Here is a 17,587-nt window from a genome sequence, read left to right as displayed (position 1 = left end):
ATTTATTCGAGCACATTAAATTCGCCATTCGATAATGAATCAACACTATAGACATTAAATATTGTATTGGCCTACAAACGAGAGCTAAAAACCTTTAAAAAATTGGGGGGAAAAATATGCTTATTTTTTTCTATATTTTTGCTTAGTAGGCTATAATTTTTATCGTTATTCTAGATTCCCGTGAAGGATCTTGAAAAGCGCTGCTGTTCGCGAGCCACCCCCGTGCTGCTGCACTGAAAATGAACTGTCTGGGATCTCGTGGTTGTGGCCGGTCCGAGACTGCCTTATAATTTAGCACAGACTATTAATAATAAAAATGATGGCACTTCGGGTGAAAAATGTTGTCCTGCGTTCCGTCTTTTAAACTTCTCCTCAAACGTGCATGCAGTGTAAATAAAGCAGTTACATCAATGAAATGATAGTAAAGTTAGTCCACGGCCACACCCCCGTGCTAATGGTACCGCCCACGGCACAAATTACAAGACGAAAAATGGAAAAATAGAAAATTGGTTAGATTTCATTTATTCAAATGTTTGTTTCTGAAGTCACAATTTAGCAAAAGTAAAATTGAAAAAAGGGGAGAAAAAGGCAATATAATGTTTTGCATTTGCATTGTATGGTCTGAAAACTGAATTGTGAAGCGTTACACGGACCTGTTTGCATGTGGATTCTCTCTCCGCTTCATTCCTGCCTCTTCATTACATTGCCAATATCCTTTAAAGTCGCCATGAAATCAAAATTTACCATTCTTATTTTTTTATGTAATATTGTTGTGTTTATTATAAATGATTTATTTGTGTGCTTCATTATTTTTTTTAAATTCATATGCCCTCATAATCTTTTATTAAAAACATTAACCTCCCCTCCCCCCTCAAAACGACTTCTCTTCTCTTCCTGTCACGTGCAATGGCGCGCGGGCGGGACTATCGTTTCTGCCCCTCCTCTCCAGAAACCTGTCAGTGAAGCGGAAATATGGTGGTTAGGTGCATTTTTGGATGCGCTCCTCCGCAAGTCCTTTTCACTATCCTCAAACAACCCAGCCTGCGTGCTCTCTGGCTCGAATTCTTACATTTCGAAGGAGGAATAATGGCGAATTCGCGTATGTGTGCTAGGCATTTTACCAAAGAATTTTTCAAGAACTTGAGACGGTATGAAATGGGCTTAGTCCAAGTCCTACATTTGACCAACACGGCTGTACCATCTGTGTACACAGTTGGGACGTCAATGAATGTGAAAGTTAGTACAACGAATTAACTTGCTAACTAGAAAGAAACGTGTAATGTTTTTAGATGGATTTAAATTTAAGTTGTTTCATTTGTCCAATAGCCACTTACACGAGATGTTGGATGCCAATGTCCCGCCAAAACAGTTGCCAGCATTGGCGTGCAAGCGGCATTTTCTATTCCAAAACCGAAACGACGGAGTAAAGGCAAAGTTATATTCTACTACTTGTGTGTTTTTGATATTATGAATAAATGGTTATCTACGTGTATTTCATTGGTTTGATTTATTTTCTTTGTGTTGAAATTCCAGCAGTCAAGGTAAAACCTTTGTGCCCCTCTGTGTCCTGCTCTACTGAGGATCTTGGTGCCTTCATCGACCCTCCTTTTATAACGTCTACACCGATCAGAAGGCCACGGATGGAAAATAGCGCCGATGAGATCAAAGACACCTCGTCGGGTACAATAAAGGACTCGATTCCACATACGAGCCTGATATCACTCAAGAGGACAGGCAAACGTAAGTCTATCTTGGTGTTTTGCTGTGTGTGTGAGACTTAATTTAGTGTATAGTGCTAATGGTGTATGTGTCCTGCTTTCTGTACAGGGTTTGCCAACCCCTCTACAGTGCATCAAAATACATAGTGTACGAGGACAACTTGCTGGACCTATTTAGAAAGTGTCCGAACTGTATGCACACCTGCACTGTCAACAGATTTGTGATTGGAACCTTCGTGTCAATCACTCAGGTGATCACAACACAACTTAGCACACTACACTTACACACGCATTCAGTATACATGATCATTTGTAATATTATTATTGCACAGATATGTTCTCACTGTCTCTACAAAACCCAGTGGAACAGCCAGCCGTACATCAAGAATATCCCAGCTGGCAATCTGCACCTTCACTGGGTCATCATACATACAAGTTCACAAGGTTTGCGTTTATTCTTGCAATGTATAAATCTAATGGGTCATATGCTACTTGTGCAGTCAGTAATGTTGTGGTTGATTTTAAGGTTCTCTCAGCTCTGCGCCTTGAATGTATGTGACCCAGGACGTTTTTTTAACCATCAAAAGGCTTTCCTCTTACCAACAATTTTGTGGCACTGGAGGTCTGAGCAAAAAACACTTGTGGAACATGCAAAGCTGTCTGGAAAGGCCATAGTTCTGGGTGGTGATATGAGAGCTGATTCACCAGGTTTGATATTTTTTGTTGACATTAGCATTTAACTGTTCAAACATGAAGCAACTATTCATGTTGTCAATAAGACACTTTTATGACAAATTACAAAATAAGATTTTAGATCCAAAGGCTGCTGGTGATATCTAGTCAGTTATGTAACTTTTTAAACGTGTAATACAAACACGACTAAACACAACTTTAATAAACACAACTTTATTTTTTTTTTATCTTTTTTATGCTGAAGGACACTGTGCAAAGTACAGTAGCTACACAATGATGAGCTTGGATGACATCAGGGTGGTGGACATTCAGTTGGTGCAGGTAAATAAAACATCCCCTAATTTGTTTATTTTCCAAGAGATTTATTGTGTTAAAGCACTAACAAAATTATTTTATTCTTTCAGAGTAACGAGGCAGGTTCAAGCCCTCGGATGGAACTGGAAGGTTTTTTGAGGAGCATCAACTTCTTAGAAACTGCAGGTGTGAAGATTGGTGCACTTGTCACTGATCGCCATCCTTCAATTCAGAAGTACCTCAGGGAGCAGCGACCTGACATCCGACATTACTTTGACACTTGGCATGTAACTAAATGTATGTAGTTTTCAACATGAATTCAAAATTGACAATTACGGCTGTTGCAGTGAAGGAATTTAGGAGTGGCTCAATATCACAATATGCAATATTAATGTCTTTTGTATATTATATTAATATTTTATGTTATATTAAAAAGATGGTTGGGCTTTTATATGTATAACAGTTAGTTCCGACAAAATCCCTTTCAAGGAAAGTCTGTTCACTCAGCGGTCATATTTGCAATGCCATACAATCTCTCTCTCTCTCTCTCTCTCTCTCTCTCTCTCTCTCTCTCTCTCTCTCTCTCTCTCTCTCTCTCTCTCTCTGTCTGTCTGTCTGTCTGTCTGTCCAAGGTCTCGCCAAGAAAATAGATGTTCTTGGAAAAGAACGAGGTTGCGGAGAAGTTCTTTCCTGGAGAAAGAGTGTCGTGAATCTACTGGTTCGGAGTCTCTTCAAAGACCGGAGAAAAAGCTGTGGCAAAGTGGAGGTCGATAACAAATCACGTGCAAAATTTGCATCATCACAACAGTGAGCTATTCCCTGTTTGTGCCCATCTACCTCTTGAGGAGCGAGCATGGCTGAAACCTAGTAAGTAGCTTAGCATATATATTATAGTTTATAAAATGTTAAATATGGATTTCACTCTATATGTCACAACAGGGAAGAGAACACTATCAAAACTTACATTTTATGTAGACTTTAAAACAACATGGATTGTGCACTTAAAATTATGTTATACACATGCTATGGTTAAAACAACATTGTACTCTTCTGTGCAGACATGGGGACTTGTGACTTGGTGACTTGGACTCGAGTCGACTCGAGTCGCTATTTTTATGACTTGTGACTTGACTTGACAAAAAATAAAATACTTGAGACTTGACTCGGACTTGGAAGTTAAAGACTCGGGACTTGACTTGACTTGAGACACGATGACTTGAATGACTTGAGTGTTAATCACATCATGTTTTCAGTTTGAATATAAAATATATAAATTATTTTTAAAAATAAAGTTGATTACCCAGCTGGAGCGCAGGCTGAGAATAGCGTTGTCATGACTGGATCACGACACTTTCATCAGTCGCGCGCGCCCTCTCGTACCTTGCACACTACGCCCACTTAGATCAGATATCATATCAACATGTCAGCCGGAGCGGTACTGACTCCGAGGGTCATCGCTTTCGGCTTCAAGAATTATTCACAAGATGGCAAAAGACGAACAGCGCTTTGCAAGACATGCAACATTAACATCGCGGACAGCCAGACAGAGCTGCCAACTCACGCATTCACCGTGAGAGACACGCGACACTTTTCACATGCTCTCACGTCACACATTCATTTTCTCACGCACAGAAAAATCGCGACGCAAGAGCAGGTTACTTATGATATTAAAAAAAATCTCAGCTCTCAGATTCTGTCACTTTTATTACGAAATTCAAACAATAAATACCGTTTTGGCGCTTGTAAATGTGACGCGACAGATCCCTATAGCGGCATGTGAACCGATCATCTCTAGCTAGTAAATAAACACGAATGAACAATGTTGAAAGATACAGTACAACTTACCGAAATGTATATTCCTCATACCAAATATCGACCAATCAATCAAACAAATGGGTCAATAAAACAGCTGGAGAACAATTATGTCACATAACATTTACCCCAGGAAAGCCATTTGATGACCATAATATGGCTATAGCACTATATGTGTACTATATTTATTATATTTTTACATATATCATTAAATAAAGTTCTTATTATAATAAAAAAACGCATTATATATCTATCTGTATGTTTACAGCATTAGGTGAGTTGTTTTTTTCTTGAGAAAAATGAATGGCTATCTTGTGTAGCCTACCTAATATTTATCCAAATGAGTCAATATTAAATCAGATCACAATAATTGAATTGAATTCAAATAATAAAAAAGCATAGCTTACCAGAAATTGTACTATGTAAACATTGTAACATGTTGTCACTAAACCGAATACAATTCAGTTTAGTTACTAAAATGTTTTGACAATCACAATACACTTATTGTAAACACAGTTTACTTACAACATTAAACTTCGATACATTTTAAACACTGTTGGCAGAAGTGAAAAATAAATAATTTTATGAAGTTACAATTTTGTTTGATTCCATGATGTATTTTACTGAACATGAGTATTTACAATGCAAATCCAAATTGTTGTAATTTATTGACAGTTACTTATATCTGGTCTTTTCACTTTATTTAGATCAGATTCTGCAGGTAAAATTACAATAATAAGGTGACTTGACTTGGACTTGACTTGACCTACTACAGGACTTGACTTGACTTGACTTGACATAGCCTGTGACTTGACTTGACTTGACTTGCCCAAGAAAAAAATACTTGGGACTTGAAGGTTAAGACTTGAGACTTACTTGAGACTTGCACATGTGTGACTTGGTCCCATCTCTGCTTCTGTGTGACTGTAGAGTGCCAGTTTATTAGATTTGGAAGTAAAACATCCTTCCATCCTTTTCTGTTAATCTCTCATTCAGGCACTAAAGCGTGTGAAAAATGTTGTGACCTCATGCTGCAAAATTGTCTCTTGAAGGACATCGTAAAATTGAGCCCTCACCACCAGACGTCTTCAATTGAAGTCTGATATTGAAATTTGCGCCAAAGAATGTGGCATTTCCATTTTTAGGAATGTTGAGCAGGTAGGACAACTGTACGGTGGCCCAGTAGTGCACAGCACAACGGAATAGCCACAACACAACGGAAACAAGCCACAACACAACGAAATAGCCACAACACAACGGAAACAAGCCACAACACAACGGAAACAAGCCACAACACAACGGAAACAAGCCACAACACAACGAAATAGCCACAACACAACGGAAATGCTCCTGACCACCAGGGGGGCAGGTGGTCTCCGGAAACGGTAAATTGCTCTCAATCTCCCACGCGTTATCGCTGGCGGTCTGGATGCTTTTCACTCGCACGAAGAATGTGAATGTAAGTAAAAACAAGTAAATATTAAAATGTATGTTTAATTTTAGTGTTGTTAAACACTTTAACACAATATTTGTCCAGTGCAGTAACTGTTAGATAGATACAGTTAGTCACTGTGATTTTGCGTTGACATTTTATTTCAAAAGATTAGTGTTAGTCTGAATGCCCTTTTAACAGGCTGCTTCTTCCCTGAAATTAACAATTTTTTACAGATCACAATGTATTGTCCATTTTGTGGCGCTACACTGGAAAGCTGTCCTGCTTTTTGCAGTGCATGTGGTAAAAGTGTACAATTTCTGAAAGATAAAGTTCCTGATGAAAATGAGGCAAGCACGAGTGCAGGTAGGCAACAATATTTGCTTGGTGAACTGTCGAGTATAATTTGAGAGATTTCTATGACAATGTGTTTGAAGCAGGGAAATCAGAGAGAAGTACAGTGGATTCCTTCATGAAGTTCAGGGCTTTGAAGGAGAAGGAGAGGAAAACCTTCTAAGAAAAGTCAGGAATCTTCTAAGAAGGACAACAAATCAGTGAAGGTATCTTGTATATGCCACAATAGGGATGAAGACTATTGCAACTTCCATTTCATAATTACTTTAAAGGATAGTTAGTTAGAATCATGATTACCCCTAACCCATATCTGTTTCCTATGGAATTCAGTCCAGTTGCGGAATTGAGAAAATAAAGATATCAACTATTTTCAAAAACATGAGTATCTTTTAATCTATCAGTATTATTTTCATTGACAAAATAGTTTTTTATAAATATTTTATAAAATAGTTAGTCACATGCCCCAAGTTAAAGCTAATTTTAAATTTCAGTTTGTGACACTTAACATTTTTATTTATTCTTTTCATGTGTAGATTTATGTTGGAGTTATGTGGAGACATCGTGGTGTTCTAAAGCCTATCAGAGGGAAGACCCTGCCTCTTGATGTTCAACCTAATTGGTCATCTGAGTGTAGCGCCTCCTTCAGATCACCAGGACACCACGGCCTAATGGGCACCAAGGTAAGACATATACCGTATTTTCCGGACTATAAGTCGCACTTTTTTTCATAGTTTGGCTGGTCCTGCGACTTATAATCAGGTGCGACTTATATATCAAAATGAATTCAGACTGAGATGAACCAAGAGAAAACATTACCGTCTACAGCCGCAAGAGGGCGCTCTAGTTGGCGGAGTTGTTCAGAAGCGACACCAAGGGAGGAAGAAGATGTTTTGGAATGAGATCGCGGGAGCTTGGTGAACTTGTTTACTGGTAAATTTCTTGTTGGACTCACTGGCTTATGTTAATTTAGCCTATTCAAGCCTCCCAGGTATATGTTCTTTTTTGCTATTGTGTAGCTGAATAACTGTTAATGTGTTGCGTTAACACACCGAACACCTATTCAGCCTGTTGTTCTGTGTGCTACTGTGTAACGTTAGTTGAATAACTTGCCTTTCCTGATAAAAATGTCTGTTCTTGGTCTTGGATTTTGTGAAATAAATTTCTAAATAAATGCGACTTATAGTCCAGTGCGACTTATATATGTTTTTTTCCTCTTCATGACGCATTTTTTGACTGATGCGACTTATACTCCGGAGCGACTTATAGTCCGAAAAATACGGTAAGAGGATACGTGGACCAGTACTCTAGATTCGTAGGGAGCAGCAGTGAGAGATTAAATGAACAGACAGACAACAAAGGTAAGTTAGAATAATGTTGCAAGATTTATATTAAAGGAAAAAAAATAATGAATGAAATGAATTAAATTGTCTCTCTTTCAGGAAAGACAGAAATGGCAGAAAAGAAAAATGGGCAGTTGACTAACAATGAAACCACGGATTATTAATAAATGCAAGAAAAATAAAACAATTAAATAAAATGGTTTCTGGGTTTTCTCTTTTTCCTTGTTAGAATTATTAGTTATTTATCCCTTTTTTAATATCTTTCTTTTTCTTTTAGGAGTTAGCCTATTTATTTCCTTTTAATCTCTTTTTGAAAGCTAATTTATTGCAAATTTCCTCTATTTTAACTCTTATTTCAATATTACCTTTTTTACATATTTATATTTTAGTTTTATAGTTCCTTATTTGAACTAATTTTAGGTTTTAAGTTTCTTAATCGAAATCCACAATGGATTCGTTTCTTTTTTTTTCCCCAGTTCAACTCAGAAATAAAAACAAAATAAAAATAACAATTATATCTCAATTTCACACAATAAACCCTTCTCTTTAAAATAAAAATAAAAACAGGCAATGAACAAACGATCAAATATCTGTAGATTCAGTAGTGTTTTTTCCAAATACCAGTCTCTGAATTCAAAAGAGAAAAAATATCGTCCATACCCCAGTGAACGTTAGATGCAACAGTTCAGGCCTACCGTTGTGGTGAAAGGGGAAAACAGACTACGGTCTATTGAGAATTTGAGATGAGAAAAGATTTCGACGTCAGTTCACTCTGTCATCCTGCACAGTTCTTTTCCTCCGTCCGGGGAAAACTGAGCAGAGGGTCCGATGAAATCATTCAAAGGTTTCACTTTAATCAGGATTCGCTGAGAGGCTCGCCATCTTGTTCCACACAGTGATGAGCTCAGTCCGTGTCATCGCCGTGTCCACGATAAAACACTCAAAACTAACTCAAAATCACTCATATAGTTCAGTTCAAATAAAATAAATACATCTCTAGACGTTTTGTCTAGTTTTACGTCAAAATCACTGTTAATTTCTCAGAATTATCTCTGCCGATTCCTTTGTGCTTACATCTCATCTCTCCGCGTGCTCTGACGTCATCCCCTCATTCGCGTTACTCTGATAGGTCGTCAATGAACTACACATCATATTCTCTTAAAGGCAACATAACATTCAAAATACAGCATACAATTTTCATATTCACAAAATGAGAAAAATAAGAACAAAAAGAAAACACTTTTGGATCATTAATGGAAAAAGTTTTAACTTTACAATTCTGAACTCAGTTATTAATTTACTTTTCTTTTAATTCAATTTACTTTTTGGTTATTTCTTTTAGTAACCACTCTGGCTTACTATTTATTTTTTTCCTTTCTTAATTTTTATTTGTAATCACTCTGGGTTACATGAGCAACTGTTAATTGCTGCTGAAAAGAAAGTAAGAGATTTTAATCAGGATATGGAAGAGGGCCCCTATGTATTGCTGTACCCAGATGGTTCAGAGGTGAAAAACATTCCAGGAACAAACACCCCTTTCAAACTACACCTGTACAAAGAGGCAATTGGAAAGGCTTATCAAAGAATAACACTGTTTCTAAGCACATTTCAAGACTTTTTAGCCAATGGTAAGCATATTTAATTTAATGAAAATCTTACAAAGACATAATGTATAAAACACTATTTACACGAATGGGTTTAAATTAAAGTGAATTTATTACTTTCATTGTTGTTTGAAGACTGCTCTGGGGATTCTTCTAGTGAAGACAGTGAAGTGCAAGTAAAGTCTACCTCTCACAGTCCACATTATGAGAGTGACACTTTGGTGGGTGCATTTAATTGCATGTCTCCTTACATAAATATAACATTTAATTGTAACTCATTTTAACAAGTGGCTTGTTTTTTTGTTTTTACAGATATGGGATGTTCCAGATGAAGCAAGCACACCAAATGCAGGAAGCACATCAAACACGTATTAGCATAGTTAACATTATTTGGAGGTTAGGAGTGGAGTTGTTCAAATTAATACACAGTAGTTGTTTTTCAGACCCCCTGATGTCTCTCTGCCTTCTTTGGACAAAGTTCATAATTGTTCATACCTTGCAAAGTTACTTTGTTACAACAAATGAAAAAATGTATTCTCTCTTTATAATGGTCAGTTATAATGTTATTTTAATAATTGTTATATTTCTGACAAATCTAGGAAGCAGGAAAAAATGGAACAAATATCAAAGAACACACACATGGCCAACAAAAGTGCTACACGTAAGCTACTTGTATTACCTCAAAAAGAATAAAAAAAATAAATGAATTGCTTTACAAGTAGCCTACAATTACTTTTGTATGTCAATGGATGTAAATTCCTGTTAATCTGTCTTTTTTCAGCAATTACACACGTCTCTATGCACCAATAATAATCGAAAGTGACTCGGAAGCATCCGATGATAGCAGACAACATGTTCAAGAAGAAAGGTAATTAATTTATGAATTACTGTCTCAATGTCATGTTCCTAAATTTATTGACTTTTTTTATTTCATTATTATTTTGCTTAACTTAATCAAAACCTCTTTATTTATTACAGCACTGATGTATTAACTTCTGCAGACATTGTGTCAGATCTCTCATTGAAGATAATAAAAACATCTTGCAGCCGATTCGGGATGGAGCAATTCGTGGATTCAGACGTGCATCATACAACCCATTACACGACATGCTTGTTAAATTCACAGATGACGAAGGCACAACTGAAGATGCAGTGGACACAGGTGGTCCCAAACGTGAGTTTCTAACCCTCCTAATGGACTGTTTAAGGACACGGAGAATCTTTGATGGTCCAGAAAATAGGAGATTTCTCACCTTTAACAGTGCAGGTAAATTATTTACTTAAATCTACTTTTTATCTGCCCTGTTCATAATTGCCTTGTTTTATACTAACTGGACAAAAACAATTTACTATAGCTGCCAGAGAAGATGAATACTTCCTTGCGGGGCAGATGATTGCAGTTTCTATTGTTCACGGTGGTCCAGGTCCTCGCTTCCTCTCAGATATGCTATACGATCACCTCACTGGGAGGGTTGACATTAATGGTACTGTTGAAGATATAACAGATGAGACCATGAAGGCAGCTTTACTTGAGGTACATTAAATTATTTAAGCTCATTTTAAGATTTTGTGTGTGTGTGTAAACAATGGTTTAATATTTTTTTGGTATTTGCTTTTAGAAAAATGTATTAGAATTGAATTGCTCCTTTTTGAATGTGTCCTATTTACCAGATATCTAGTGCAGCATCTTTGGATGAATTACACATGCTCATGGATAAGTATGCCAGCTTGCTGCAGACTGCTGGTTGTTTCGATTACCCACAAAGTGTAGAAGGCAAAGAAAACATTGTGAAGGATTTCATACAGTGGTACATAATTTACAGAAACCAATACTCAGTACAAAGGTAAGTTGGTTCCTAATTTGAGAGCATATTATCATTATCATTATTATCAACTTTGTTTTGCTTCCAGATTTAGCGACGGTCTTTCCACCCTGGATGTCATCCATGCCCTGGAACAACATCCAAGTGTATTCAGACCCTACATGTGCTACAGTGGTGAGAAACTAACACCTGAATCACTGGAGGCTGTCTTCAAGGCTCAGCTCAGTGAAGTTGGTAGCACCAGACGACAAGAAGACACAAGGATTTTAGAATACTGGAGAGACTATCTGCTTGACACTGGAGGTAAAGGATTGAACATCATATTTTATTGTTGTTTTGTACATATTTCATAATATTCCTTTTTTTTTTTTTTCATTTGTATTTAATTATAAATTCCATCTTTTCCCCAAAATAAAACTGTCTACTAAACCTCGTCAATCCAAAATTGAATGACTTTCTTTTGTGGAATAGAATGTTAGCCACAGTCTCCTTTCAGTTTAATTTTACAGAAGAACACTGAATGAAAGTAAACGGTGAGTGAGACTAACATTGTGTATAATATCTAATTTTTTTTGTTATATGGAAGTAAGCCATATGGCTTTGGAAAAACATTATGGTGAGTTTGAAGTTGTGTGTTAAATATAATTTTAACAATTCCATTACAAAAATGCAAATAAGTTAAATATTTAATATAGTCATATACAGACCTGTGTGGAAGAGCGTACATTGCATCCGGTTGAGGTCCATCTGTAGCACACTTAAAAACACAAAACGCACCAAGCATATGTGTTCATGACTGCCATTAAAGAGTTGCCTCTCTTTCAGGTCATTCAGAAGATCCATCCAGAACTGAGACCTGTGTAAATGTGGTCCCAGAAAAAAACAAAAAAAACATTACTAGTGTGCATCTTGTGACAAAACAATGGCACTGACATATTTTAAAGGGATACTCCACTTTAAAATGAAAATTCTGTCATCATATACTCATCCTCGTGTTGTTTCAACCCTGTATGAATTTCTTTCTTCTGCTGAACAGAAAGGAAGATATTTAGAAGAATGTCAGTAACCAGACAGTTTCTGGACTCATTGACTTTCCTAGTATATTTTTTTCCTACTATGGAAGTCAATGAGACCAGAAACTGGTTACTGACATTCTTCTAAATATCTTCCTTTCTGTTCAGCAGAAGAAAGAAATTCATACAGGGTTTGAAACAACACGAGGGTGAGTATATGATGACAGAATTTTCATTTTAAAGTGGAGTATCCCTTTAAGATACGTCAGTGCAAGTTGCTCTCATTTAAAACCGCTCAAACATGCATTTTAGTCTAGGACAAGCCTTGTCTGTGAAGCTGGGCATTAATTTAATAGGCTATTTTCTAACGTGTAATTGCACATTAAACTCGAACTAAATAAAAATTCAGCAAGATAAGATATTAAATAAAACCCCTAAATATGTCTGTTTAGACTATTATACCTTTGTTTTCTGAAATATGACCACCAGCTTTCAATACGTTGGTTTGTGGTTGAGGAGCCATACATGTGGCTTGAAGCCCCTGCAAGGTCATCTGTGTGGACTGATCTCAGTGAACAGTGGATTGCAGCCATATTTCCATTTTCAGTGCCACAGTCTGTGCGAAGAAGCTTTGGTATGACTCCAAATTGTGTGGCACACTGTAGGTAATAAGCAGCTATAATGTCTGGGTTATTATTGCTAGCTCCACAGTTTAACCACATCACTTTGCGTGAGTAACCATCAATGCAGCCACTTATTGTCAGGACTCTGGTTTGATCTTCAGCCTTTCTGCTGTGTTTGTCTTGTGTCTTGATTGTCAGTTCACCTCACTCTACTCTCACAGCTGAATCCCATCCTAATTAGTGCTCTCACTCTCATTAATCACACACCTGTTTCCCATTTTCTGCACTGATTTTCTCCACTACTTATGCTTCTCTCTTTCTTTGGTTCTCTGTCAGTGTGTCTTGGTTTCAGTCCGCTTCACCACTGTCCCCTTGCCTGAAGTCTCGTTTTGGTTGCTTCTAAAGACCTTTAAAACCTTGTCTGATTATTTGATCCTGTTTTGTTGTTTATTTGCCCAGTTCCTGTTCCCTATCTCAACTCAGCTTGCTCACCCGGCTTTTGACTCCCCTGCCTTCGTCCTGGACTATTGCCTTGGCCTCATCCTTGAAACTGTTGATCCGCTACTGGTTTTTGACCCCAGCCTGTCCATTGGATTTCGCCTCTGTCTCGCCCTCTTACTTGGTAGCTCGGCTACCAATTATTTTATGTTTTGCATTGTTTTGTTTTTCAAGCTTTTGGACAATAAATTCTATTCTGAATTGATCTGCTCTTGGGTTCCTATTGTCTCTGCACCTCCCTAACACTTATAGCCAAACCGTATGGTTTTAATTTGTCATAGCCATCAATGTGCCAGATATGATTTGGCCCCAAAGAATGGTAAACCCTTCTCACAAATCTTCTTCTTGAGCGTTGTTCAATGCCTAATGGATCAAGGTCTGCCATCATAAGCATTACATCTTGCCTTCTCACTGTAAGATTGTGTTTTTGACGCAGAGTCTGGCACATTATGCGATAACCATAATGCTGTCCAGAACCACTCAACTCGCTAACAATAGCTGTCCGGACAGTGTCCAAAGGCGAGTAGTTTTTTCGTTTGTACAAGGACAGTCTATTCAATTTTTTTTTCAGGGTACGAAGGCTCATTTTAATGTTGTGCTTTGATGCCAAGAAATCCACAATGACACTGTAACTGTGTCCATCTCTGAAGTACTTTCGAAGAAGATCATCCTCACAAACATGGACTGATGACTCTAACCATCAACAAATGATACATTATATAATAGAAAGGGTATTATTAAGTAACAACTTAAATGGGTAGAAACATCTGACTCAGAATTCAGTTAATAAACTTAAACAGTGTGCTCAAATAACAGTAACTTAAGGTTTAGACTTACACTTGAGGTTCTAAGGCAGACTTAACGCATACATACCACGTTCAACTTCTTCAGACAAAAACTGGACATTAGAACCACACGAGCTGCAAAAGGCTGTAATAGTTCTCAGATCGTTTCCACAAAATGGACAAAACATGCCAGCCTAGGAAGACAATGGTTGAAATGATAACATTTCAGCTAATGTTAACTATCAGGGGTGTTCATGAAACAAAAGCAGAGCTAAATTGTCTAAATCAAAATTAGTTTATCATATTCTGCTCGTTTCATGAATCGATACATTAAGATTATCAGGATATCAAAACGTTCAGTTAAAATATTTTGTTAATTAAAAAATAAATTACACATATTAAGATCCCATCATTTACACAGATAATCTCTTGTCGTGTCCCGATTCAACTCCTGAGGAAATATCGGCTTTTCAGTGCCGTCACTGCCCCCTAGTGGTTGGGATCATTTCCGTTGTGTTGTGGCTATTTCGTTGTGCTGTGCACTACTGGGCCACCGTACAACTGGTCATCCATTTCTGTTTCAAAGACAGTCTTTTCGTGCGATTAGAAAATGAAGTTCAATTCTAATCATAATAGTTCACCTGAATTATTAAATTTTAAATTATAATTTTTTAGCTATTTTGTTGTGTAAGGGCACAAAGAACTAGGAAAGATACCCATTGTTTGGCTGCAAAACTGTGAGACAGAATGCATTCAAATGAAAGGATGCAATATTAACAACTTTATATACTGATAAACCTGATAAATAGCATTCTCTTTGTTGCATGTCTAACAGGCTTAGCAGTTTATAAAGTTGTTAATATTGCATCTTTTCATTTGAATATCAGATGACATAACATATAAAGTACTTCTCTATGCATCACTCAAGTTTCTCTAAAGTATATTCCCTTTTTGGTAACATGTAGATTACTCCTTGCTGCTCTCCACTACAATGAAAAAGCAGATCGGGAACCAGCACGCAACGAGAGTGGTGACATCTCGGTTATAGTCAGATGGCCAAAGTGCAAAAAGGGTGAATGCAGTATTTTCAGCAGAAAACCAGCACCCACACACAGTAAGTTGGACAAGCTATATTAACATGCATACACAGTATACATTTTTTGGACGCAGTGTAATTTTTTATTTATTTTTTATTATTATTATTATTATACTGCTGCTTGTTTTACCAGGATATGACTGAAAAATAATTTTGCACTGTTACATATAATAATTTTGCCATTTTAGACTATGTGGACAGACTGCTGAAGATACTTTTTGAAGATGTCGTTTCTAACCCTGGCCCATACCAGGAACAGATGAGTGAACTGAAGGTCCCTGACAATCTGTGTGCTGCCTTCCAAAGGCCTGACCTCCAGGAAGCTGCAGCAAGACGTTGGTCCCGCTTTTCACAGCCTCCTTTGGTTGTTTCAAGTGAACATGTAATGTGTATATAGTTAATATCAAACACTATATAGTTCTGCAAAAAAAATAAAAATTAAAATGAATGATATGGTACAAATCAAGTCTTGGAATCATTCATTAAAAAAAAAAAAAGAAAAGTAATCACTAAGCATGTAACCGAGGCAGTTGGAATCCTTGGTATTGTTCAGAAGGAAATGCTTTTCTGATTTTATCTACAACACATGATGGGATAACAACACGGACACTTCTCCCCAAGTAGCCCCAGCACCACCTGACAAATGTCCTGTAGGCAGTGTGACGGTATCGCCTGAAAGTGGAAATTTGTCAACCAGTTATGATTAATAAAAGAATAAAAAAAAAACATAAAATTGAGGTGTGAAACCTACATTAAAGCATATAGAACACTGACTTATGCAGAATAGTAGTTGTAGCTCAGGTATTTAATATATTACTTACTCCTCCTCTGTAAATTCATCTTGGTCATAATCATCATAATACTGGAGCATGGATGCATACTCGACCTGCATAACCAATGGATTGAGACAGACTGCTTCAAACCCAGGGTGTTGAGTCATGCATTCAGGTTGGGGGTGAGCTTCAGAACATTTGTCCATGACCTTTAAAACGGTAACAACAAAGGTTTGTTGCGGTGATAAATGTATACTAATATAACATCAATAATAATGTTTTTGGTTATTCCTGATTCCTGTTTCTGATGTTTAGGAAGTTGAGTCTATCTTTAAACTTTATCTACTGCTTATGTGTGTGTGTGTGTGTGTGTGTGTGTGTGTGTATACAGTATATATAACCCCGACAACCCCAACAGGCTGATCAGGACCCTGACGTGAAGCGGAGCTTGAATCAGCCTGAAGGAGTTGTATTCGCTATAATTTGACACAAATTATTGATTTAAAAAGGAGTTTATTGATTTAAAAACGATTGTATTGCTTCCCCTAAAGAAATTAGTCTGTTCCGCGTCCATAGCAACGCTCTGTTTTTCATGGCAACGGTGTGTTATACTTAGCAGCGGTCTGTTATCAAGAAATAACACACCGCATTCCAGGCATGGCGTTATGGGTGGGCCTGACGGGCCTAGGCCCACCCACTTTTCAACAGGCCCACCCAAAACTTTTTTTCAACAAAAAAAAAAACTTTTAATATATTCTAATTTTGTCAAGAATTATAAAAAATCATCTAAATATTTAGTTTTAAAAACAATTTTAACTCCATGTCTCCAGACATATTGCGCATCTCATAATGTATCATATCTTTCTCATGCTGCATGCTCACTTTCATAATCAACATTGATTAAATTAAAAAACATAATGACATCACATATTTTCCAACCCAGCCCTCAGCCCCCCCAGCACTTAATATTAGCTTGTGAAAGTGTGAAAATAATTTCCAGTAAATGCTGCAACAGTCGTTGTTTAGGTCCCTTAAACGCGCACGTACAGTCTTGGAGTCATCGCTGCAACAATGAAGGAGAGCTGAGATCCACATCACCCAGCACATCTTATTCTCTGCCACCCAAGGATGCTAGCGCGGCGAGCACAGCTAGCGCGACCAGCGCCGTTGCAAGGAGGGCGCCAGCGCCTTTGCCTCGTGAGTGGATGATACCCCTGAAGATGCTTAGCAATGATATACCTTTAGTGGTAGTATACCTTTAGTTAAGTTATACTTTAAGAGTCTTCATAGCACTATATTATAATCTATATTATGTATACGCACAGATAATATAACAGTATATTAGTCAATATTTTGTATTAGGTTAAACAGTGATTGGATAACGTTTTTAATTTAACGTTTTTAATTTAAGGCCCACCCACAATTGGTCTGGCCCATCCAAAACTGGAATCCTGGCGCAGTGCCTGCCGCATTCTACATTAGAATTCAACCAAGCCATGTAATTTATATATATAGATATATATATAGATAGATAGATAGATAGATAGATAGATAGATATAGATATATATATATAGATATAAATAGATAGACACACATAGTACATACAGTGTACTGTATGTGATCCTGCACTTCTATAACAAACCTGCCTAACCTCCCTACAACACATTCTTTCTTGACCAGTGGCTGGAGGAACACCTGAAGGACAGGTATTAAAACTGTCATTCAACA

At 37.2% G+C, this 17,587-nt stretch overlaps 2 protein-coding genes and 1 long non-coding RNA gene across 3 annotated transcripts; all 3 read left to right on the top strand.

The window, feature by feature from the left end:
- The first annotated feature begins 1,903 nt into the window (after positions 1-1,903).
- LOC307164993 (uncharacterized protein) lies at positions 1,904-15,010 on the top strand. The gene is made up of 8 exons (XM_079882244.1): positions 1,904-1,969; positions 2,051-2,162; positions 2,283-2,426; positions 2,656-2,732; positions 2,816-2,891; positions 3,338-3,572; positions 5,514-5,675; positions 14,955-15,010. Exons 1-6 carry the CDS (start codon positions 1,913-1,915, stop codon positions 3,514-3,516), a joined length of 645 nt encoding a protein of 214 aa, XP_079738370.1. The 5' UTR covers positions 1,904-1,912; the 3' UTR covers positions 3,517-3,572; positions 5,514-5,675; positions 14,955-15,010.
- Positions 5,703-6,926, top strand: LOC307163984. Its single transcript, XR_013822178.1, has 3 exons — positions 5,703-5,976; positions 6,186-6,315; positions 6,837-6,926. It is a non-coding gene; the product is annotated as an uncharacterized lncRNA (long non-coding RNA).
- LOC307163965 (G2/M phase-specific E3 ubiquitin-protein ligase-like) lies at positions 9,060-12,947 on the top strand (the record flags this gene model as incomplete). The annotated part of the gene is made up of 10 exons (XM_079880312.1): positions 9,060-9,271; positions 9,383-9,468; positions 9,560-9,615; positions 9,691-9,724; positions 9,847-9,908; positions 10,374-10,514; positions 10,603-10,781; positions 10,919-11,091; positions 11,159-11,373; positions 12,928-12,947. Exons 3-10 carry the CDS (start codon positions 9,567-9,569, stop codon positions 12,945-12,947), a joined length of 873 nt encoding a protein of 290 aa, XP_079736438.1. The 5' UTR covers positions 9,060-9,271; positions 9,383-9,468; positions 9,560-9,566.
- Positions 15,011-17,587: the final 2,577 nt, after the last annotated feature.

Source organism: Squalius cephalus (genome assembly GCF_949319135.1).
Source record: "Squalius cephalus genome assembly, chromosome: 9".
NCBI classification, from domain to species: Eukaryota; Metazoa; Chordata; class Actinopteri; order Cypriniformes; family Leuciscidae; genus Squalius; species Squalius cephalus.
The sequence above is the reverse complement of the archived record's forward strand: the minus strand, read 5'-3'. Positions and strand labels throughout refer to the sequence as shown.